This window comes from Hyperolius riggenbachi, chromosome 6 (assembly GCF_040937935.1).
Source record: "Hyperolius riggenbachi isolate aHypRig1 chromosome 6, aHypRig1.pri, whole genome shotgun sequence".
Classification (NCBI taxonomy): Eukaryota; Metazoa; Chordata; class Amphibia; order Anura; family Hyperoliidae; genus Hyperolius; species Hyperolius riggenbachi.
The window spans coordinates 116,271,276-116,295,336 of NC_090651.1; the positions used below are offsets into that span (position 1 = coordinate 116,271,276).

The 24,061-nt window shown below is 44.8% G+C and overlaps 1 protein-coding gene across 1 annotated transcript in view; it reads right to left on the reverse strand.

The window, feature by feature from the left end:
• CDC7 (cell division cycle 7) overlaps nucleotides 1–24,061 on the reverse strand; it is a 46,962-nt gene that overhangs the window by 1,009 nt on the left and 21,892 nt on the right. The window contains exons 7-10 of the mRNA XM_068239823.1: nucleotides 23,596–23,679; nucleotides 22,547–22,719; nucleotides 19,642–19,724; nucleotides 2,380–2,529 (exon numbers count right to left, since the gene is read on the reverse strand). Coding sequence (XP_068095924.1) covers nucleotides 2,380–2,529; nucleotides 19,642–19,724; nucleotides 22,547–22,719; nucleotides 23,596–23,679 — 490 coding nt within the window. The remainder of the gene's footprint in view (nucleotides 1–2,379; nucleotides 2,530–19,641; nucleotides 19,725–22,546; nucleotides 22,720–23,595; nucleotides 23,680–24,061) is intronic.

A 24,061-nucleotide genomic window follows, 5' to 3' on the forward strand; every position in this document is an offset into this window, starting at 1 on the left:
ACAGTCTCCACGTTTCAGCACTGAATTCCCCGTTGTGGCCCATACTCACGGGCTACAATTGTCACCGCAACCACGTGGCGCGCGCGTGTTGCGGCGACAGGTCGCCCGTGAGTATGAGGCGCACACCCCGAACCATCGCCAGGCGATTGGCGGTGGTCAATCGCATGGCGACAGTTGCTGCCGCAACTGTCACTAGTCCGTGTGTGTATGCGGACTAGCGACAGCAACCCAATAGCCGGAGCATTGAGTTTCCGGCAGGGGGGAGGAATGTCGGCGACAGCTTCCGTCGCCATCCCTAGTCCCACTTCCGCGTGTATGCGGAGGGACCTGGCGACGAGCTGTCGCCGAACTGTCGCGCACACGCTCCAGTGTGCTAGCGACATGCTAGAAAAGTAGCCCATGAGTATGGGCCATTAGTCTTCGACTGATGGGTCGGAGACTGCCCTCTGCCGCTGTGGGAGGCTTTGACAGCCCGAGTACTCCCAAAGATGGGCAGATCCATACTGTGCATTCTCATGCACTTGTGCATGCGCAGTACGGAGTCACCTGTCTTTTGGAGCAGTTGGGCTCTCGAAGACTGCCAAAGACTCCCGTGCCAGGGGATTTGAACGGGGATCCTGCCCTGGAACGAGTGGACCATGAGAGGAACGGGAAGGCTTAGTAAAGAGGGTTTTTGATTTCTTTCAGCCTCTAACACCCTTAGCTTGCTGGGCAACTCAGCATGTAAAAAGGTCAAATACTGTCTTTCCCCATCACCTCTGAAGCCTCTCAATTTATGATGGATGGATGGCTTGCCTGACAGCAGGGAAACTTTACAGCTCCTCCTTCCTTTCCCCAGATCTCAGCAGCCTGCATTCCTACACTGCAGAGCACTGACACACAGAAGGTAGTCTCTTACTAATATTATTCCCAATGACCACTTTGTATTACGGTACTCAGGTTTGTTTTGAAAAGGAACTCGTCTTATTTTTTTTAAGCTTTGAGCAGAGTGTAAAAACCTTACAGAGGTTCTAACCCTTTCAATTTTGCCTTCACTAATGGAGATATTTTCTGTTCTGAGAATCTCACGTGGACAGGAAGTGTGGGAAACCTTTTATATGGCTCAGAGAATATTTGAGTATGGAGACAAAAATTGCAAAATTTTGACCTGGTACATTCTCTGTTGCAAAGGAGCAACTCTGTCCTCCCATTGGAGGTACAGTAAAAGCACTTGCACATTTGGTGGACTATAAGGATAAATAGACCTTAAGGCTGCATAGCCAGGCTGGACAAATTGCTGGTACAAAACCAGGGCTCCTTAACCTCCCTAGCGGTATGGACAGAAATGTCCGTTCAAAAAAACATGCTGTGAACAGTATAAACATGCATACACATCAATACTCTCCTGCACTGTATACTAGACCCTTGCTTGACACATTTTGGCAAGTTACAGGGAAAAAAAAGTTTTAAAAATAAATTTTATCACTGTTTGCACAGAAATCCTGGGGAAATTGAACGCTGGGAAGGTTAAAAATGTCAGCCATCACTGAATAAAGGTAGCCACTTGCTTTCTGTTAGTGGCTCCGATACCTCTGCAGGAAGGACTTGCAGCACGTGTCCTGCAAAACTTTCTGCTCACACTTGCCTCAATCATGAACCCTCTCTTTAAAATTCAAACATTCATGATATGAGAGTGGCTCCAATACATCCACAGACAGGACTTCACATTCCTCTCCACTGCCAGTTTTGCAGCAAATAGACCCGCTCTGGTCTGTGCTACAAGTGAAAGTAGCCTGTACTGCGCTCCACACACTACCAGGATTAGCATCAGAAGAGATGCCTGGGAGTGCTTACAAACCCATGGGAGGATTGTGACGATACTTTTATTGGTGACTGCAAAGTGGAAGTGGTAATGCTGCATGCTCTTTTTTTTACATTCACATTATTACTCATTTTCCCCAGGCTGCTTATTTTTACAGTACTGTATATCCAGTGCCTTCCTTCTTGTCTTACAAATGTTGTTATCAGGCATCAACTCACAACTGGCCTGGAGAGAGCAGCAGACCATGGGTTTCACACTGGCATACAATGCATGCACCGCCCACTTTTTACTATTTCCAGAGTCAGCGTCACGTAAAGGCCAAAAAACATTTTTACTATAACAGAAGTTTTATTATAACAGCGTTTACTATACCAGGTGTTGCTCCCATACACTTATAATGGAGATTGGCTGGGACTTAGAGAGGTAGTTTACTGTACCCAAATGTTTACTATACCTGAATTAATTATAACAAGCTTATACAGTACAATCTGTCAACAAACTAAAATGATACGACTACGAATGTGCTACAGCAGCTGCACAGGCCTTGTTCTAAAATAAGATGTCCATTGAATGCTTACCAAACTGTTTAGCAGCTTTAATAGTCTCCTGTGTGCCACGGATGGATATAATTTGTGCCAGAGCATTCATATCGTCATCACCATTGAAGAAATAATTTCTCCCACTGAGCAGGGAGAGGAAGATGATGCCTGCTGACCATATGTCAAGAGCTGTGATAGAGAAGAGAATTAGAACAGACCTCTGAGTTTATGAATCCTTTTGAAGGCCAGGAAAAAAAAAAAAAAAAAAAAAAAAGACGCACAATAATGCAGAAGAGGAAAGGGCATATCTATAAACAAGTAAAACAAATACACTGGTGTATTTCACATTTTTAAAGAGGATTCAAAAAGGGAAAAATAAAAACGTTTGTCCAAAACAACCCACAGCATTCCTTCACCAACAGGGGCAGTTTCTGCTACATGGTCTAAATAATGCTGCTGCAAGAATATCAACTCAGAGCCAGCATTCCATTCACCCTAACAGTTAATTTAGACTTTTAAGGCCTGTATTCAATATTTGCAGATTCACGGCGTTTTCCACACATGCGAGTGGGGCGGAAAAACACGCTCTTTAAAGACTTGCCTTCCAAATCGCACTGCAGTATGGATCTAAACAGCATGCTGCAGATTTCAGCAGCAGGTACCCCAATAGTCCGGCATGGCTAAGCGATTCGGGCAGCAGAACAAAGTTGCAGATCCTAGTGGAAATAAACCCAAAATCTGAAGTGCTTGATATTTATTAAAATATCTGAAATAGGGGCACATGCCTGTGAGGAATGCCGCAACTTCCGGGGCTATAACACTGTAAAATTTCTTCAAATACTTTGCCACAACTGAATAAACAGTTTGTGCATGTCGAGGAGAGAAAAAAAAAATCCTCCCTGGCTCATCAATTTGTAAGAGACGATTTTACTTGGGCCCTCTGTCAGCATGACATCTCAAAATGGCGACCAGAGGTCTCACCTGTCTCAAGACCTGCTTCTTGAAGACACGGAGAAGTGTTGGTCCCATGTATACAGGCTCAGGGTCCCGAGGGGTTGTCATCTCTCCCACCCAACTTAAGTTGATAAACTGTTTGAGGCCTTTTACTAGAGTCTATATACCGCCAATACCTCTCCCTCTCCTGACCTTATTAAAAGTGGGATCCTTGCTCCTGCCCTGTTGACCATGGACCAGGTTGAGACTGTGGGTAGACCCATAACTGATGATCACATGATAAACTTAGGGCAGCCATTCATTCCCTGAAAAACTCAAGCCCCGTGGCTGATGTAGTACACAGACTTTTAGTCATCCACGTCGGAAGGAGCTTTTTAATCAGGTATTGGCTCGTAATCCATTTACAAGTGAGATGCTTCTTTCTATTATGTCTCTCATCCCCAAACAAACCATACACAACCTACAAACCAATCTCAGTCCTCAACAAGCGTACGAGAGGAATCCTCGCCAGAGACTTGGGCGCAGGATACAGCCGGTATATGGCTTATCCTGCTGCTGCACAAGTCCCGGCCGTGTTTAATACTATTCCCCTCTCCAGGCCGCCATGGATGGTGGGGAATGAAATAATTCCGCTTTCAGCAATTGCTGGAAGCCTAATTATTGTGTTGTAAAAGTAACTTCAGCTCTGTCTTCTGACGGCACCGAAGTTACTCCCTGTGCGCCCAAGTCTCCTGCGCTGGATTCACTGTGTTCACTTAACAATGATACTAAGCTTCTGGCCAAAATCCTGGCCCCAGTTTAAATTTAGTAATTCGCTCCCTGGTTTCCTCCTCTCAAACAGGATTCTTAACTGGGAGACAGCCAACTGACAATACATGCCTGGCCATTATTATACAAGACAAATGGATAACAGGTGAACGTTTAATTCTGCTGAGTTTCGACCAGATCAAGGCATTTGATTCAGTGCTTTGAGCCAATATGTACGCATCTCTACAACATGCTGGTATTCCTGACCCCGTTTTAGGGTTCATTAAATCCCTTTACTACTCTCAGCAGACTGTGATGAGGATCCCAGGGGCTTATTCTCTACCAATTGTTATGTAAAAAGTTACCAGTCAGGGGTGACTGCTGTCCCACTGATATTTTCTCTCATGATTGAACCTCTGGTGGGACCATTAAAGTGTACCAGAGAGACCAAAGAATAGAAAAAATCAATACTTACCTTCAGCTTCCTCCAGCCCCCATAGGCATGTCTAAGTATCGATTCTTTCTATCCTTTGGTCTCTGGTTTACTTTAAGTCCAACCTGAACATTATAGGTTATAAGAAGGGTTCTCGTGCCTATAAAATGATATTGTATGTAGATGCTGCTGCTCATTTGTTACCCAGCCTCTCACATGCCTAACCTGTTCAGTACTTTTGCTGAATTATCCAGCCTGAAAATTAACACTCAAGTAAAAAAAAAAAAATGCCTATTAACTTCCCTCCGCAGGTATACAAGGTCTACCAGGTTAACTTCAATTTTGATTGGTCATTGGACAAACCATATCTGGGGATTAATCTTAACTCATCCTATGGAAACCTTCAACAATTCCCCTATTTGTTTGCTACTATTCTGGGTTCTCTCAGGGAATGGATCACGTATAAGGTCTCATGGATGGGAAAGATGACTGCCTATAAAAAGGACCCTCCTGCTGAGACTCAGGATATCTCGTGTTCTACCAATACCTGTGTCTAGATCTATTCTGTTCAAAGTCATATCCTGAAATTTGTATGGAACAGACCCTCCTCCTGGGTAAATATCTTTAACAGCCTAGATGCATGGGTGGGTTGGGCACTATTATCTTGCATCCTAGTTCGCCCAGCTTACTAGTTGGTATGCCACAAGTGATTGCCCCCTCTGGGTTTGCTTTGAGAGCGAATCCCTGGGCCCTTATAACCTCTTATCTCTGTTGCCCTCTGGGAAGAATCTTACATGATTCTTGATAAGTTGTAACAAAGTATTCTCCTATAGTCTATCTTTATGGAAACATGCACCGTCACTGTCTCCTGCCTGCCTACCTGTTCTGTATACTCTCGACTGGTCATCCTGATTTTGCCCCTGCATTTGAGGATCCTGGCTCTTTTGAGAGGTGGAGTGCTAATGATATGCACTTTGCAAAGATATGGTTTAGTTAATTTTATTCCGTTACAACAGTTGAAATTGAATAAGGATATTCCGAGATCTGAGTACTTTAGATACCTGTAAATACTGCACTTTCTCCACAGGAGGGGAATGGGGGGGTCGGCTGCCCCCTCTTTGTTTGTTGAGGCAGCTTCTTGGGTAAAAGGATAATTTTCTCTATGAGGATATGATGTTGGCTTTGGCCGACCCAAAGCCTAAATACTTGCAGGACTAGGAGTGTGAGCTGGGGGCAGCACTCTCCAATAAACAATAGACTACTATGGAATAGGGAAGGAGAGGTCTTCCTAATCCTTTTAAAAATGGCAGAGACTGCTATTAAAGTGGGATAAAATTATGACATAACATTTAATAAAAATGCATTTTCCTACTTGTTATTCCCCATACTGTTACCATATTTGCTTTTGAGCACAAGTTGTCTGTTTACAAATTACAAGTTCCCAAAGTACAGTTTATCTGCTCTAAAAGCGGTCACTGCATTTTACTGCATAGCTGCTGTATTTATATATTAAAATCTATTTAGTAATCACATCTCAGCTCTCTGCTACAACACAGCTAGGAATGTATACTAATTGTAGCAAAGGAATGTAAACAAAAGATAATGTTATCACCTCCTCTGAAGCTTTCCATTGAAGCAGAGCTCTGCTAAACTTTTAAATGGTGTTCTGCTACAATGTTTTGTTAGTAGATTTTATGTTGTAAATATTTTAGAGCAAAAAAGAAATACTGGGTTTCATACCAATTTAAGCTTATGACAAGATGGTATAATACTCTTGAAATTGCATAGGATATTTTCAACCCACCACCCCTTGTTTTTAGGGTTGTGGTGTTGCAGGCAGTCAGTCTCCTGCATGTCTTTTGTTAATGTACTATAGCACAATTCTGGACGTGAGTTTGGAATGTCTTTAAAGGGAAGGTTCAGGGAGGGTGGGTAAAAAATAAAAATCAATTTCCACTTACCTGGGGCTTCCTCCAGCCCGTGGCAGGCAGGAGGTGCCCTTGCCGCCGCTCCGCAGGCTCCCGGTGGTCTCCGGTGGCCGACCCGACCTGGCCAGGCCGGCTGCCAGGTCGGGCTCTTCTGCGCTCCAAGGCCCGGAACTTCTGCGTCTCACGCCGGCGCTCTGACGTCATCGGACGTCCTCCGGGCTCTACTGCGTAGGCGCAGAACTACTGCGCATGCGCAGTAGAGCCCGGAGGACGTCCGATGACGTCAGCGCGCCGGCGTGGGACGCAGAAGTTCCGGGCCTTGGAGCGCAGAAGAGCCCGACCTGGCAGCCGGCCTGGCCAGGTCGGGTCGGCCACCGAAGACCACCGGGAGCCTGCGGAGCGGCGGCGAGGGCACCTCCTGCCTGCCACGGGCTGGAGGAAGCCCCAGGTAAGTGGAAATTGATTTTTATTTTTTACCCACCCTCCCTGAACCTTTCCTTTAAAGGACAACTGTAGCAAGAGGGAGGCTGCCATATTTATTTCCTTTTAAACAATACCAGTTGCCTGGCAGCCCTGCTGATCTACTTGGATGCAGTAGTGTCTGAATCACACTAGAAACACGTATGCAGCTAATCTTGCCAGATCTGATAATGTCAGAAACACTTGATCTGCATATGCTTGTTCAGGGTCTGTGGCTAAAAGTCTTAGAGGCAGAGGATCAGCAGGACAGCCAGGCAAATTGTTTTTACTTAAAACTAAATAAATGTTGCAGCCCCCATAACCTTCTTGCTACAGTTGTCCTTTACGAAAGAGATCATTGTCTCTGTGTCTTGCACTTCAGGCCCTCTTATATGCCAATGCTGCACAAGTCCCTAGTGCATTTAGGAGACTTTACTCTCAGTGTCCACTGGCTGCCCAATGAGTTATCACATATAAATGGAAGTCACCCACCCTTCCCTTCCTGCAATTTGAACAGAGTGAATCTGCTTATGGATACAGATAGGTTGGCCCAAGCCACATCATCTACTACTGTAGTAAAAAAAATACCAATTTGATTGGACAGAATGGTCTACCTATAGGTCCCTGTGACCTCCTATATATCTGTATCAGTCCACTGCATATTATGTCAGCATTTTGTGAACTGCATGTTTGGAGCAATTTTGTTTTGTTGTTACTTTATGTCCATTTGTTGGTCATCTAAATAGGTTCTTCATGTATGCCATGTATTCCTCTTTGGTGTGAATTTATATATAATTGATGGCATTCTGTTCAGTAAACATGCTTGTAAACAAAAATATCTGCAAAATACCATGGTAAATGAAAAGTTACTAATGTGGTATTTCACAGATATTTTAATACAGATTAAGCACATCCACTTAAGCGGTTTCATTTTTGTCAGTTGCAGAACGAGGTTGTCTACAATCATGCGCAGGTTGACAGTTTTTCGCCCTTTTTGATGCAGCCAAAGTGATCTAACTAATGAATCTAGCACGAGTACAGCAGCCTCCGATGCCTTGGTCCATATTGAGATATTGTAGATAGCAGACAAGGAATTGAGTTGAGTTATTGACTGGTGCAGTGGAAATCTATTTCCCAAATGCAGCAATTTAATCACTTGCATACTTTGTGTCTCTGGCCTCTTAATGACCAGAGACGTTTTCTTTAAAAACAAGCTGTGGTCACGATTATGATCAGCTCACATTGATCACAGGGTCAGAAGCCAATGAAAAGTGGGAAGGAAAGGGGGAGGGTGCGAGCGCGGCCAAGCTCTTGTCTGATATTTCCTGGGGATCCACACAGGAACAGTGGGGGCCAGGAGGATGTGGGAAGACTTTGCAGGTTTTAATTTTATGCCACCTCAGGTACACTTTAAATGCATGTTAAAATAAACATGTTCATTGTTCAGCTTTGACTATGCTTTATGCTGGGATGTAGACAAGCTAAATTAGACTCCTATAAATAAGATTGCATTACTTTCACACGCATTGCAGCACACATGCATTGTGCTGCATAGAAACTTGTTTACTTCATGACAGCTGGCTTCTACAAGTAAACAAGCTAAAAGTCTAAACATTTACATAAAAGTTTCCAAAAAGCAAATGAATCAAATTTTACTATTACAAGTCTGGAGGTCATTATATTCCAGATGTTCTCCAAATGATGCATGTTCTCTTTCCTACTTAACAATATTTATGCTGGCCGAAAGTGGATTCACTACTCAATGCACTCCTCCTCCTCCCCCTGATAATCTCCTCCCACCAGACCACTTTAGGACAGATACCAAGTTCTCTGGTGCTGAAATCACCTGCTCTGAAGAATCACAAATAACCATGGATTCTCCCTGATGGCTGTTTATTTAAATTGGGGGATCTTTTAGATTTTGTTTTTAAGCCTAACCACTTCCCGACCGCCTAACGCACAGAGGCGGCCGGGAAGTGGACCCCACAAGGACCAGCTCATGCCCAAAGGCGGCGGTCCTTGTAGGGTCATGGGCGGAGCGATCGCGTCATCAGTGACGCGATCCTCCGCCGGGAGTCGGAAGCCCGGCATTTTGTCTCCGCTCGCCGGCCACTTAGCAGCGCCGGCGAGCGGAGGAATCCGTGCATGGGGCCAATCAGAATGTATAAGGCACTTTGTTAGGTAAACAAAGTGCCTTATACGTGCTTCCTCCTCGCCTCGTGGTTTCATTGTTGCAGAGACCACCAGCGAGGAGGAAGCCTTTTGTGAGTACTACAGCACACGTGTTTTTTTGACCTACAGCCCCCCTGATCTCCCACCCCAGGCCTCATTCCCCCCCTGATCACCGCAGCAGACCCCTGCCTAGCACCCTTGCAAAACCCCCGCCCCCCCACCTGCCACTAACTAGCGACGCTGCCCCTTAGTTTAGGTCCCTAACTGCCTCCTAGTCACCCCTGATCCCCCCCCTACCTTTAGATCACCCCCAGACCCCATCCCAGACTACCCCCCTGTATACTGTATACATCTGTATACAGCTACCTTACCCCCTGATCCCCCTCTGATCACCTGTCTATCACCTGTCCATCACCCCTCAGCACCCCCACCCATCAGAGCAGACCCTAACTGCCCCGCGGGGGTAACCGATCACCTGCCCAGGCCCTCGATTGCCCTCATACCCCCCTCCTGATTACATCCCCTGCTCTTTGTTTACCCAGCAATCACTAACTGATCTGCGATCAGTAACCCCTGTGTCTGCCTCTCATCAGATCAGGACTCAGTCTGCCCCGTGCGGGCTCCTGATCAACCCCCCACCCCCTCAAATCGCCCTCAGGCCCCCCCCCCCTAATTACCGTCCAAGTGCATTGTATTTGACTGTGCTTTGATTGTATCGATTGTGCTGCGCTTGTATTTGATTGTGCTGCGATTGTATTTGATTGTCCCGTGATCTGCTTGGATTGTCCCGTGATTGTTTGATTGCCTCTGAGACCCCACTTCCCGCCACACCCAACCCCACCCTCCCCCAATCACCTTCCGAGTGCATTAGATTTGCTTGTGCTGTGATTGTATTCGATTGTGCTGTAATTGTATTTGATTGTCCCGTGATCGGCTTCGATTGCCCCGTGATTGTTTGATTGCCTCTGAGACCCCACTTCCTGCCACACCCAACCCCACCCTCCCCCCACCCACCACCTCCAACCACCACCTTCCAAATGCATCAGATTTGCTTGTGCTGCGATTGTATTCGATTGTGCTGTAATTGTATTTGATTGTCCCGTGATCGGCTTCGATTGTCCCATGATTGTTTGATTGCCTCTGAGACCCCACTTCCCGCCACACCCAACCCCACCCTCCCCCCCCACCACCTCCAACCACCACCTTCCGAGTGCATCAGATTTGCTTGTGCTGCGATTGTATTAGATTGTGCTGTAATTGTATTTGATTGTCCCGTGATCGGCTTCGATTGTCCCGTGATTGCTTGATTGCCTGTGAGACCCCACTTCCTGCCACACCCAACCCCACCCTCCCCCCATCACCTTCCGAGTGCATCAGATTTGATTGTGCTGTGATTGGATTCGATTGTGCTGTAATTGTATTTGATTGTCCCATGATCGGCTTCGATTGCCCCGTGATTGTTTGATTGCCTGAGACCCCACTTCCCGCCACACCCAACCCCACCCTCCCCCCCACCACACCCAACCCCACCCTCCCCCCCACCACTTCCAACCACCACCTTCCGAGTGCATCAGATTTGCTTGTGCTGTGATTGGAGTCGATTGTGCTGTAATTGTATTTGATTGTCCCGTGATTGTTTGATTGCCTCTGAGACCCCACTTCCCACCAACCCCAATACCTCTCAAATACTCCCTTTTTGCTAGGTAGGTGCTCTTTTTTTCTGGGTAGTCTCGGAGGAAAACCCTATAAATTTAGCAATCCACAATGGCAAGAAGGGGGCTTTCCGATGACGAGGTATACAGGTACATGGACCAGTTGGATGAGTTCTTTTGGGAAGAATCATCCGTCGAATCTTCCGGGTCCGAATTTGAACCTGTAGAAAGCAGTGGTTCCCTGACCGAAAGTGATGACGAGGCTTTGGTCCCGGCTAGAGCCAGGCGTACCAGACCCCAAGTCGTTAGACCGCAGGTGGCGCAGGATCCGCCTCAAGGGCAGCAGGGTGGTGCTAGCGCTGTTGATAGTTTTCTTGGTGAGGCAAGCACCAGCAGCGCAGCATCTCCTGGACTTGGTACCAGTACTTCTGTAGACCCTGGCGAAGTGGTGAGCGTCAGCATGGAAGTTGAAACTGGTACGGTGGCAAGTGCAGTAGTACCCCCGTCGCAGCCACCAAGAAGAAGACGGGCCCGTAGTACCCATAGACTCCCAGAGGTGCTGGCACAACCAGATTGGCAATCCCCTGATTCCGCCGCACCCGTAGTGCCCCCTTTCACCGCCCAGTCTGGAGTCCAGGTGGCGACAGCTCATCTAGGAACGGCTCTAGACTTTTTGCAGCTGTTCATCACCCAGGTTCTCTTGGACTTAATTGTGGTTGAGACCAACCGTAAAGCCACACAATTCATCACCGAGCACCCGGAGAGCATGTATGCCCAGCCTTTCCGGTGGAAACCAGTCCAAGTTTCCGACATTAAAATCTTTTTGGCCCTTATCCTTCACTTGGGACTAATGAAACAGAATGTACTGCGGTCGTATTGGTCTACGAACCCAGTAAATCATGTTCCCTTGTACCCTGCTGCCATGTCCAGGACACGATTTGAGTCCATCCTGCGCTTCCTGCACTTCAACGACGACGAAACCTGTCATGAAAAGGGCCACCCTGCTCCACAAAATTCGGCCCCTCATAGACCACCTGTCATCAACATTTGCAGATGCTTATATCCCTGAACAGAACATCTGCGTAGACAAGTCCCTCTTACGCTTTACCAGGCGCGTTGGCATCAAACAGTACATCCCAAGCAAGCGCGCCCGGTATGGGGTGAAACTGTATAAGCTCTGTGAAAGGGCCACAGGCTATACATGTCGTTTTAGGGTCTATGAGGGAAAAGACTCAAAATTGGAGCCGGTCGGATGCCCTGACTACCTGGGGAGCAGTGGAAAGGTTGTGTGGGACTTGGTGTCACCCTTGTTCCGGAAGGGGTACCATCTTTTTGTGGACAATTATTACACAAGTGTGGCCCTCTTTCAGCACTTAAAGTTAGAAGGAATCCGATGCTGTGGCACTGCGCGGCCTAGTCGCCAGGGCTTCCCCCAACGGCTCGTTACCACCAAACTTGAACGGGGGCAGAGGGCCGCCTTGCGTACTGAAGACCTGCTCGCAGTGAAATGGAGGGACAAGAGGGACGTTTACTTTCTGTCCACCATTCACACAGACACGACAGTCCAAATTCAACGGGCAACTGCGGTCATTGAAAAGCCCCTTGTCGTCCACGAATATAATGTCAACATGGGAGGGGTGGACTTCAATGACCAGAGGTTAGCGCCCTATTTAGTTACCCGGAAAACAAGACGCTGGTATAAGAAAGTGTCTTTTTATCTGATTCAATTGGCAGTATACAACAGCTTTGTTCTCTACAGTAAGGCTGGGAGAACTGGATCTTTCCTTCAATTTCAGGAACAGATCATTCTGGACATCCTGTATCCAGGAGGTGTCAGGGTCCCCCCCCCCCAGATGCAACTAGCCGATTGCATGGAAGGCATTACGCCTATCAGATTCAGAGTACCCCAGGTCAACGCATCCGAAGAAAACGTTGTCGTGTCTGCAGCAGTGCTAGAAGAAGGACTGACACCGTTTATTGTCCCAAATGTCCTGACCACCCTGGCCTATGCGTAGGGGAGTGTTTTGAGAGGTACCACGAGCAGGTACACTATTAGAACCTAGGGAACTCCAGACACAGGAGTAGGCACACACTCAGTGGTCTTTCGCACATTGTCGCAGGGAGAGGAGAGGTAAGCTTGAAAACCAAACGGGTAAGCATAAAAGTCGGAAGAAGGATCGGTTTCCATGCTTGATATTGCTGATCTGTCCTGGGTTGGCGATATAAGACGGCATGTTTGAATTTCCCTTGAGTGTGGACACCCCCGGTTTATATGTGATTTGGGCCTATGATGATGCTTTAATGCCACACAGAGTCATCTCTATTGGCAGGCATATTGCTGTATCCTACAGGCATAATGCTGTATACTAAAGTTCTGAGGCCCAGTCACATAAGTTGGTGGCTCACCCTGAGTGCAGGGTGGCACGGGGTGTCTCTCTCCTGAGGTTATCACTGCCATTGATGTGGAGGAAGATCTGCCATTGATGTGGAGCAAGGTATGTTTGCCGTTCATTTTTCCTTTCAGCCCAGAGTGCATTACCCGTATACCCAATATAAGGAGTATAGCAGAAACTCCTAATACTGGCCATACATGTAATGATTGCAGAGACCCTAAAATGCCAGGACAGACTTCACAAATGACCCCATTTTGGAAAGAGGACACCCTAAAGTATTATGTGAGGTGCACGGTGAGTTCATTTTCCGTTTACTTGTGACAAAAAATAAAATTTTCAATGACCTCACCATTACCCTCATGGAATACCTTGTTGTGTATTCTTTCCAAAATGGGGTCATTTGTGGGGTTTGTTAACTGTCCTGGCAAGTGGGCGGGGTGCTAAATTGTGAGCACCCCTGTAAAGCCTAAAGGTACTCATTGGACTTTGGGCCCTTTAGCGCAGTTAGGGTGCAAAAAAGTGCCACACGTGGTATCGCCGTACTCGGGAGAAGTAGTACAATGTGTTTTGGGGTGTATTTTTACACATACCCATGCTGGGTGGGAGAAATACCTCTGTAAATGACAATCTTTTGATTTTTTTACACACAATTGTCCATTTACAGAGTTATTTCTCCCACCCAGCATGGGTATGTGTAAAAATACACCCCAAAACACATTGTACTACTTCTCCCGAGTACGGCGATACCACGTGTGGCACTTTTTTGCACCCTAACTGCGCTAAAGGGCCCAAAGTCCAATGAGTACCTTTAGGATTTCACAGGTCATTTTGCGGAATTTGATTTCCAGACTACTCCTCACGGCTTAGGGCCCCTAAAATGCCAGGGCAGTATAGGAACCCCACAAATGACCCCATTTTAGAAAGAAGACACCCCAAGGTATTCCGTTAGGAGTATGGCGAATTCATAGAAGATTTTATTTTTTGTCAAAAGTTAGCGGAAAATTGATTTTTATTGTTTTTTTCACAAAGTGTCATTTTCCACTAACTTGTGACAAAAAAAAAAATCTTCTATGAACTCACCATACTCCTAACGTAATACCTTGGGGTGTCTTCTTTCTAAAATGGGGTCATTTGTGGGGTTCCTATACTGCCCTGGCATTTTAGGGGCCCTAAACCGCAAGGAGTAGTCTGGAAATCAAATTCCGCAAAATGACCTGTGAAATCCTAAAGGTACTCATTGGACTTTGGGCCCTTTAGCGCAGTTAGGGTGCAAAAAAGTGCCACACATGTGGTATTGCCGTACTCGGGAGAAGTAGTACAATGTGTTTTGGGGTGTATTTTTACACATACCCATGCTGGGTGGGAGAAATAACTCTGTAAATGGACAATTGTGTGTAAAAAAAATTAACAAATTGTCATTTACAGAGATATTTCTCCCACCCAGCATGGGTATGTGTAAAAATACACATTATACTACTTCTCCTGAGTACGGCAATACCACATGTGTGGCACTTTTTTGCAGCCTAACTGCGCTACGGGGTCCAAAGTCCAATGAGCACCTTTAGGCTTTACAGGGGTGCTTACAATTTAGCACCCCCCAAAATGTCAGGACAGTAAACACACCCCACAAATGACCCCATTTTGGAAAGTAGACCCTTCAAGGTATTCAGAGAGGGGCATGGTGAGCCCGTGGCAGATTTCATTTTTTTTGTAATAGAAACCTTTTTTTTTTGTCACAAAGTGTCATTTTCCGCTTACTTGTGACAAAAAATATCTTCTATGAACTCACTATGCCTCTCAGTGAATACTTTGGGATGTCTTCTTTCCAAAATGGGGTCATTTGGGGGGTATTTATACTATCCTGGAATTCTAGCCCCTCATGAAACATGACAGGGGGTCAGAAAAGTCATAGATGCTTGAAAATGGGAAAATTCACTTTTTGCACCATAGTTTGTAAATGCTATAACTTTTACCCAAACCAATAAATATACGCTGAATGGGGTTTTTTTTTTATCAAAAACATGTATGTCCACATTTTTCGCGCTGCATGTATACAGAAATTTTACTTTATTTGAAAACTGTCAGCACAGAAAGTTAAAAAAATCATTTTTTTGCCAAAATTCATGTCTTTTTTGATGAATATAATAAAAAGTAAAAATCGCAGGAGCAATCAAATAGCACCAAAAAAAAGCTTTATTAGTGACAAGAAAAGGAGCCAAAATTCATTTAGGTGGTAGGTTGTATGAGCGAGCAATAAACCGTGAAAGCTGCAGTGGTCTGAATGGAAAAAAAGTGGCCGGTCCTTAAGGGGTAGAAAGCCCTAGGTCCTCAAGTGGCTAATGTACTGCCATCTTAGGAAACAAAATGCAACAGATAAAATAAAGCAACATACTTATGTCGACTTGGTAACATGATCACAGTTGCCAGGCTGGTGATGAGTTCTACCACTATGGAGGGATGATATACGGAATGTGTAGGAGCGGGCAGAGGGAAGCAGCCAGTATATTCTGCAGCTCTGTCCAGTAAGGTTAAATGACACACATTCATAAAACCATGTTATTTATGCATGTAGGAGATAGCAAAGGAGAGACCAATTGAATAAGAGTTTTAGTTCAGGTTTGCTTTAGACCAAGTCCAGGCATGAATCACAAGAGAAGCCAGAAAGGTATAATCTGCACTTAGGAATCTGAAAGATACTCTGGTAAAAAAGTATGAATGTGGTCTCTCATGGTCAATAACTAACTACAACATATCACTGGAGCAGCCAAGCTCTCAGCCATATGTGCTCTGAGGAGGAGCAGAAAAGCACACCAGTTACAGTATCATTGTTCTGGGTACTCAACACTTATTCCAGATTTGTGATGCAATAGTGTGACCATACAAAAAAAAAATAGCTACAATTTTTTTTTTATTAACCATTTAAGGACTGCAGCCTTAAAGAAAACCTGAACTGAAAATTAAAAGTCAAAATAAACATACACAAGTCATACTTACCTCCTGTGTAGTCTACTCCTCAATCTATTTTTCCTCTCCTGTGTCCTGTTTGTCCACTGTGATCAATGGAATTCTCCGTCCTCCATTTTGAAAATAGCCAGTACACCATAACAGCTTTCTGGTCAGCACACAGTTAAACTGTAACATCGCCCACTTGAGCCATAGGGAAACATGGACACATCAGTTCTCCTCTCAGGTGTAACTGACAGCAACTGATATATTTCAGTTCTGACAAAATGTTGTCAGAACTGGAAGGGTTCACTGTAAGAAGAAAATGGTGAGCTTCTGAGAGGAACTGATGGCAAGGTGACTATGTAATGTTCATTTGAAGTTACCTCATGTGTTTATTTTAAATAATTTTACTCAGTACAGGTTCTCTTTAAAACCCCTTAAAGAAAACCTGAACTGGAAATTAAAAGTCAAAATAAACATACACAAGTCATACTTACCTTCCATGTAGTCTACTCCTCAGTGTCTTTCTCCTGTCCCGCGTCCTATTTGTTCACTGTGATCAAGAGAATTTTCCGTCCTCCATTTTGAAAATGGCCATTACCCATAACAGCTTTCTGGTCAGCACACAGTTAAACTAACATCGCCCACTTGAGCCATAGGGAAACATGGACATTACCTGGTACATCAGTTTTCCTCTCAGCTATAACTGACAGCAACTGATATTTTACTGACAGCAACTGATATATTTCAGATCTGACAAAATATTGTCAGAACTGGAAGGGATTATTGTCAGCAGAAAATGGTGAGCTTCTGAGAGGAACTGATGGTAAGGTAACTATGCAATGTTCATTTGAAGTTACCTCATGTGTTTATTTTAAATATTTTTACTCAGTACAGGTTCTCTTTAAGGACCAGACACTTTTTCCATTCAGACCACTGCAGCTTTAACGGCTTATTGCTCGGTCATACAACGTACTATCTAAATTAATTTTACCTCCTTTTCTTGTCACTAATACAGCTTACTTTTGGTGCTATTTGATTGCTGCTGTGACTTAGTTTTTATTATATTTATCAAAAAAGACATGAATTTTGTCAAAAAAAATATTTGTTTAACTTTAAGTGCTGACATTTTTTAAATAAAGTAACATTTCTATATACATTTTTGTCTAAATTTATTGTGCTACATGTCTTTGATCAAATAGAATCTTATTGGATTTTTTTTTGTTTGGGTAAAAGTTACAGCGTTTACAAACTATGGTGCAAAAAGTGAATTTCCCCAGTTTGAAGCATCTCTGACTTTTCTGAGCACCTGTCATGTTTCATGAGGTGCTAGAATTCCAGGATAGTACAAATACCCCGCAAATGACCCCATTTTGGAAAGAAGACATCCCAAAGTATTCACTAAGAGGCATGGTGAGTTCATAGAAGATTTTATTTTTTTGTCACAAGTTAGCGGAAAATGACACTGTGACCAAAAAAATAAAATAAATTTTCCATTTCTGCTAACTTGTGCCAAAAAAATCTGCCATGGACTCACCATGCCCCTCTCTGAATACTTTGGGATGTCTACTTTCCAAAATGGGGTCATTTGTGGGGTGTGTTTACTGTCCTGGCATTTTGGGGGTGCTAAATTGTAAGCACCCCTGTAAAGCCTAAAGGTGCTCATAGGACTTTGGGCCCCTTAGCGCACCTACGCTGCAAAAAAGTGTCACACATGTGGTATCGCCATACTCAGGAGAAATAGTATAATGTGTTTTAGGGTGTATTTTTACACATACCCATACTGTGTGGGAGAAATATCTCTGTAAACTAGTTTTTTTTATTTTTTTTACACACACACACACACACACACGTCATTTACAGAGATATTTCTCCCACCCAGCATAGTTCGCCATAGTGCTCCTTTAAGGACATCAGACTAGCACGTTTTTCGTGTCTGTGCTTGAGAGCTGCAGCCACTAAGAGTGCGCTCAATAGGCCACCCTAGAGCATTAGCAAGTCTTGTCCAAGGACTCCTTACTGGATAGGTAACTAACTGCAGCCAGGATTCAAACTCTGGTCTCCCCTGTCAGAGGTGGTGTCTAACCAGTACACTATCCAGCCGCCCTCTTTAAAGGGGAACTGAAGAGAGAGGTATATGGAGGCTGTCATGTTTATTTCCTTTTAGACAATACCAGTTGCCTGGCAGCCCTGCTGATCCCCTGCCCCTAATACTATTAGCCATAGCCCCTAAACAAGCATGCAGCAGATCAGGTGTTTAAGTGGTTCAGACTTATAAGTCTGATCTGACAAGACTAGCTGCATGCTTGTTTCTGGTTTTAATCAGATACTACTGCAGAGAAATAGACCAGCAGGGCTGCCAGGCAACTGGTATTGATTAAAAGGAAATAAACATGACAGCCTCCATATACCTCTCTCTTCAGTTCCCCTTTAACCACTTAAAGACCCACCCTTTACCCCCCCTTAAGGACCAGCGTTATTTTTTGTGATCTGTGCTGGGTGGGCTCTGCAGCCCCCAGCACAGATCATGTTTCATGCAGAGCGATCAGATCGCCCCCCCATTTCCCCCCTATGGGGATGATGTGCAGGGGGGGTCTTATCGATCCGGTGGGCTGGCATGTTGCGGGGGGGGGCACCTCAAAGCCCCCCTCCGCGGCGAAATTCCCCCCTCCCTCTCCTACCTGCTCATCCCAGGTGATCGGGGCTGCACAGGACGCTATCCGTCCTGTGCAGCCAGTGACAGGCTGTCCCCTGTCACATGGCGGCGATCCCCAGCCGCTGATTGGCCGGGGATCGCCGATCTGCCTTACGGCGCTGCTGCGCAGCAGCGCCGTACAATGTAAACAAAGGAGACAAATGTCTCCTACGTTTACATTTAGTCTGCGAGCCGCAATCAGCGGCTCGCAGGCTATTCACGGAGACCCGCTCCGTGATCTAACAGGAAACGGCCGCTCGCGCGAGCGGCCTTTCCTGATTAATTAGGGAGGCACCTGGCGACGCACAGTTGCATCGCTGGTCCTCTAGCTACCACTTTGCCGCCGCACGGTATGAGTGTGCGGTCGGCAAGTGGTTAAAGGATACCCGAAGTGACATGTGACATGATGAGATAGACATGGGTATGTACAGTGTCAAGCACACAAATAACTATGCTGTGTTCTTTTTCTGTCTGAAAGAGTTAAATATCAGGCATGTAAGTGGCTGACTCAGTCAGGAAGTGACTACAGTGTGACCTTCACTGATAAAAAAAATTCTCCTTTTTATCTTTTTCCTGCTCTCAGAAGCCATTTTCTGCTAGGAACGTGTTTTATAGTTGGAATTTCTTATCAGTGAGGGTCACACTGTAGTCACTTCCTGTCTGAGTCAGGACTGAGTGAGCCACTTACATGCCTGATATTTAACTCTTTCAGACAGAGAAAGGAAAAAAAGGAACACAGCATAGTTATTTGTGTGCTATACACTGTACATACACAAGTCTATCTCATGTCACCTCGGGTTTCCTTTAAGGTGCAGTTGCCTTTACATCAAAGCTGTGTGAGTGAATCCGCTCCCCACACCATAACAGATGGTACAGCTGGGTTTATTTTATAATAAGCAAATAAGACATGAACAATAGTTACCAGGAGTTTGATTGGGGCACTTCATTAAGACTTCTGGAGCACGAAAACCAGGTGTACCAGCTCTTGAAGCTATCTGCTTGGCTCTGTGCAGGAACAGCAGATATTTTGGTTAGTTAGCAAATTTATACAGTATACCAAAATATTCTGTTTATGAAATTCTCTTTTTAAACCAGGCTGCATAACAAATCTTCATACCAAATATGTCTTAAGGCTAACCTGTGAAGAAGAACTACCCCACCGCGGCTTGCTGGTTGCGCTCATGTCTGTGTACAAGCGCAGTTGCAGGAACATATTTAACAAGGCTTGTCGAATATGTTCAGAGGGTCCCGGCACTGGAACAGCGAAGGTTGAAAAGGATGCCTGAGGACCATGTAGATAATTCCTTCTGTGGCAAGTATCTAAGTTTTGCTGAAATTTTGGCTTCAGGTTCACTTTAAGGTGGCCATACAAGCAGAGCCACTGCTCCCAAGACATAGGGCCTTTAAAATATGGTCACAAGCATGGATGCCAGAAATTCTTTTCTGGTGTTCATGCTTGTGACCATATTTTAAAGGCACTTGTATTGCCCTGAAGAAGCAGGTTGATACCCATGAAACGTGTTGTCCTTTTAATTGTGCTGAATAAATAATTTAATCTTTCTACATTTACTTTGTGGTTTGGGTTCTTACATCTGGAGTGGTAAAAATGCCTCCCTCCCCATTATTTTTTATTTCATTACCTATTTTTGGCACATAGTGCATTACTGCATCACAGATTTCAAATCCCCCAAAAGTGCATGCGTGCTCAAAAGTGCTTCACTCGTGATCAAATGGGTTAGTTTCTCCTTCCCTCATCCCAATGCCATACAGTTTGCCCTCCAGTTCGGGGGATTTTGGGGGAATTTTTTGGAGGTGACTAAAGTGTTCCTCCCTATCAAGCACCAGGGGCCCCCCCTGCCCCTACTCGAGGGTCTACAGGACGAAACGCGTAGGGCGTGACCAGGAGCGCTGACGTCACTGGGCTTTAGATGAGACGCGGATGGTGAGGAGAGAGGCTGCCACGAGGAGCGGAAATCGGGACGCCGGTACCGCTAGCAGAGGAGACCTACTGTTGGGCTGTGATGCCCGTGATGCCTGATATCCTCCTACATACGTGAGTGCAGTGAAACTGCGCAGGCCATAACTTTTTATCAAAATTGTTTTACGCTATGTATCTTTTTATACTATTTTTTACATGTGGAACTATTAAACGCGGAATATCCGACTGTGGAAAAAAGCATTGTGGAAACTGTTATTGGAGTTGGCCGCTCTAAGGCTAAGCATTAGACCCACCTGGAATGTGAGGTGGTGTCAATCTGGTGAGCTGCTAATGTGAAGGGGTGCAGAGATCACGAGTGAAGCACTTTTGAGCACGCATGCACTTTTGGGGGATTTGAAATCTGTGATGCAGTAATGCACTATGTGCGGTTGTCTATTTCTGTTTAAATTGTAGAAAGGAAGAGGAGCGCTGTCACACCAATATAGACTGTATCCAAGGCCCTGTGATAGCGAATACTCGATCCAAGTATCTGCTACTGACTACACCGAATTTGTATTGTGACATTTTCATCTATTGAAGTGCAGCTTTTCCGGGCAGGCGCAGTTTGTGTTTATTATAATTACCTATTTTTGGGCACCTAGTCCCATATACTTATAATAGTGTTTTGGAAACAAAGGTAGAAGGCTGCGCATCCCTCACCCAATACTGTACAAATGAATGGTTAATAGCTATGGCGCACACCGCCCCTCCTGGACTGAAATGTGCGCCCGCATCCAAACATTGCAAATCTATGGAGAAAGTTTAGCTTCCATTATAGTTTTGCATGCAAAATTACAATATACTGGACACCTGCACCAACGTTGAGGTAAATCTCCAGAGCAGGTGTCCTACACTATCTAAATTAAATTGAAAGCAAATGTCTTTACTCTCGGAGCAGCTACGCTACAATGTGTAACTTACATTCAATACAGACAAAGCAAGCGCTCACCAACATGGGCTGCATCTGAATGACTCTGTTCTGTAACTACCAGGCTAGCAGCGCCCATTGTTCTATCCTGTTTTGCATGGTAAGTATTTAGTTAGGCATATGTTTTGCATCTGTCTGATTGCTGAGTGTGTATTTGAGCTATATAAGCGGTGCATATGAGGTGATGAGTCATTCAGATGCAGCCCATGTTGGTGAGCGCTTGCTTTGTTTTTTGCTGTCTGTATTGAATGTAAGTTACACATTGTAGCGTAGCTGCTCCCAGGGTAAAGACATTTGCTTTTAATTTAGTTTAGACAGTGTAGGTAGGACACCTGCTCTGGAGATTTACCTCAACGTTGGTGCAGGTGTCCAGTATATTGTAATTTTGCATGCAAAACTATAATGGAAGGTAAACTTTCTCCCTAGACTTGCATTGTTTGGATGCGGGCGCACATTTCAGTCCAGGAGGGGCGATGTGCGCCATAGCGATTAACCATTCATTTGTACAGTATTGGCTCAGGGATGCGCAGCCTTCTACCTTTATTTGTTTCCATAGTTCTGTAACTACCAGGCTAGCAGCGCCCACTGTTTTGCATGGTAAGTATTTAGTTATGCATATGTTTTGCATCTGTCTGATTGCTGAGTGTGTATTTGAGCTATATAAACGGTGCATATGAGGTGATGAGTCATTCAGATGCAGCCCATGTTGGTGAGCGCTTGCTTTGTTTTTTGCTGTTATAATAGTGTTTGGCTGGGTCCTGTACATTTAGTTTACTATACCCAAAGTTTCATCACAGTTTACTATAACGAGATTACACTGTATGAGCCCCCCAGAGCTTTTCTATACCAACTTCAGGTGTGTAATGCAAATGAGGTTCTAAATTTGCTAAAAACTTCTGCTTATAGTAATTAATACATTACCTCCGAAGGCAAACTACACATATCTGTTCTTTTCCATAACAATTACAGGTGTTCCCTGCAAGGCAGGTGCCAATAGGCTTTAAGGTCGGGTCAGCACTGGCCTTCTTTGCAATGGTCTTTTTGGGGGGCAATTTTTTGGATGCTACATCTGAAGCCTTAGACTGTTTAATGCTCTGCAAAAGAACAGAACAGTAGTTAATATTCTACATTCATAGAACTAACATTTTACAGTTCTTTTAACAATCTAATCCCTACAATAGTCCTAGTCTAATCTCCCTACCATGTCTTAAATCCTCTAACACATGTTCATTAACCATGGGGCATGGTAGAAAATCTTAAGATGGGTACACATGCACCACTATAAGGAACGACGGGTCCGTCAGACCCTCCCACTGAGTGGATCGTTTAGAACCAGCGTTATCAGTCTTCCGACACACGCTGTACTGTCGCTGGAATGCCCGCCCAGCGGGAGGGTCTGACGGACCTGTCGTTCCTTTAGTAGTGCGTGTGTACGCACCTTTAAAGGACAACTGAAGCGAGAGGTATATGGAGGCTGCCATTTTTATTTCCTTTTAAGTAATACCAGTTGCCTGGCTGTTCTGCTGATCCTCTTCCACTAATACTTTAGCCACAGACCCTGAATAAGCATGCAGCAGATCAGACGTTTGACATTATTGTCAGATCTGACAAGATAAGCTGCATACTTATTTCTGGTGTTATCCAGACACTATTGCTGGACTGCCAGGCAACTGGTATTGTTTAAAAAGGAAATAAACATGGCAGCCTCCATAGTTTTCTCACCGCAGTTGTCCTTTAACTTAAAATGTGGAAAAAGTGCAAGTTGGCACAGAATGCAGCCAAAATCTTAGTGGACACTCAAATCTGATAGCTTTGCTTTGAAGAGGAAGTGAAATTCCTTATGGTTTTAGAGGAATTAAAGACACTCCGCAATAGGACTTTACATGGTGTCTGGTATTATTGGTACTCATTTCTTGTAGATGAAGAAATACTTGCATGTTGTGCATTTAGATTGCTTGACTGTAACTTACGGTGTCTGCTGTGACTTCATGTGAGGAAGTACCGTGAACATTAAGGTTCTTCTCTCCAAGAATAGTTTCGCCAAGAAGTGCTTCCTAGAAGACACATCCCAATGGAGCCCAATAAGAATTCTCTGTCACTTTATAACACCAGATAATTACATATTTGGGGAGTGAAATAAACCGAGAACAGCTGCTTGCATGATTTTAGGCATAAGGTAAAAACGCATTCCATGTGTAGAAAGAAAAAAGTCTAGACAGAGCAATAAACAGCATAATGAGTATCAACACAAACATGCTGGAATAAACAATACTCAAAACAAAGCAGACATATAGCACCGCAGACCAATTTAAAACAGCACAGTACTGACTCAAATTAGGTACATGCAAATTAAAGATTCTAAGTTAGAAGAACTACATCACACTCAAAGTGTAAACAAGTGGCATCTGTGTGCTTTGCTGCATTCACAGCTTTTGT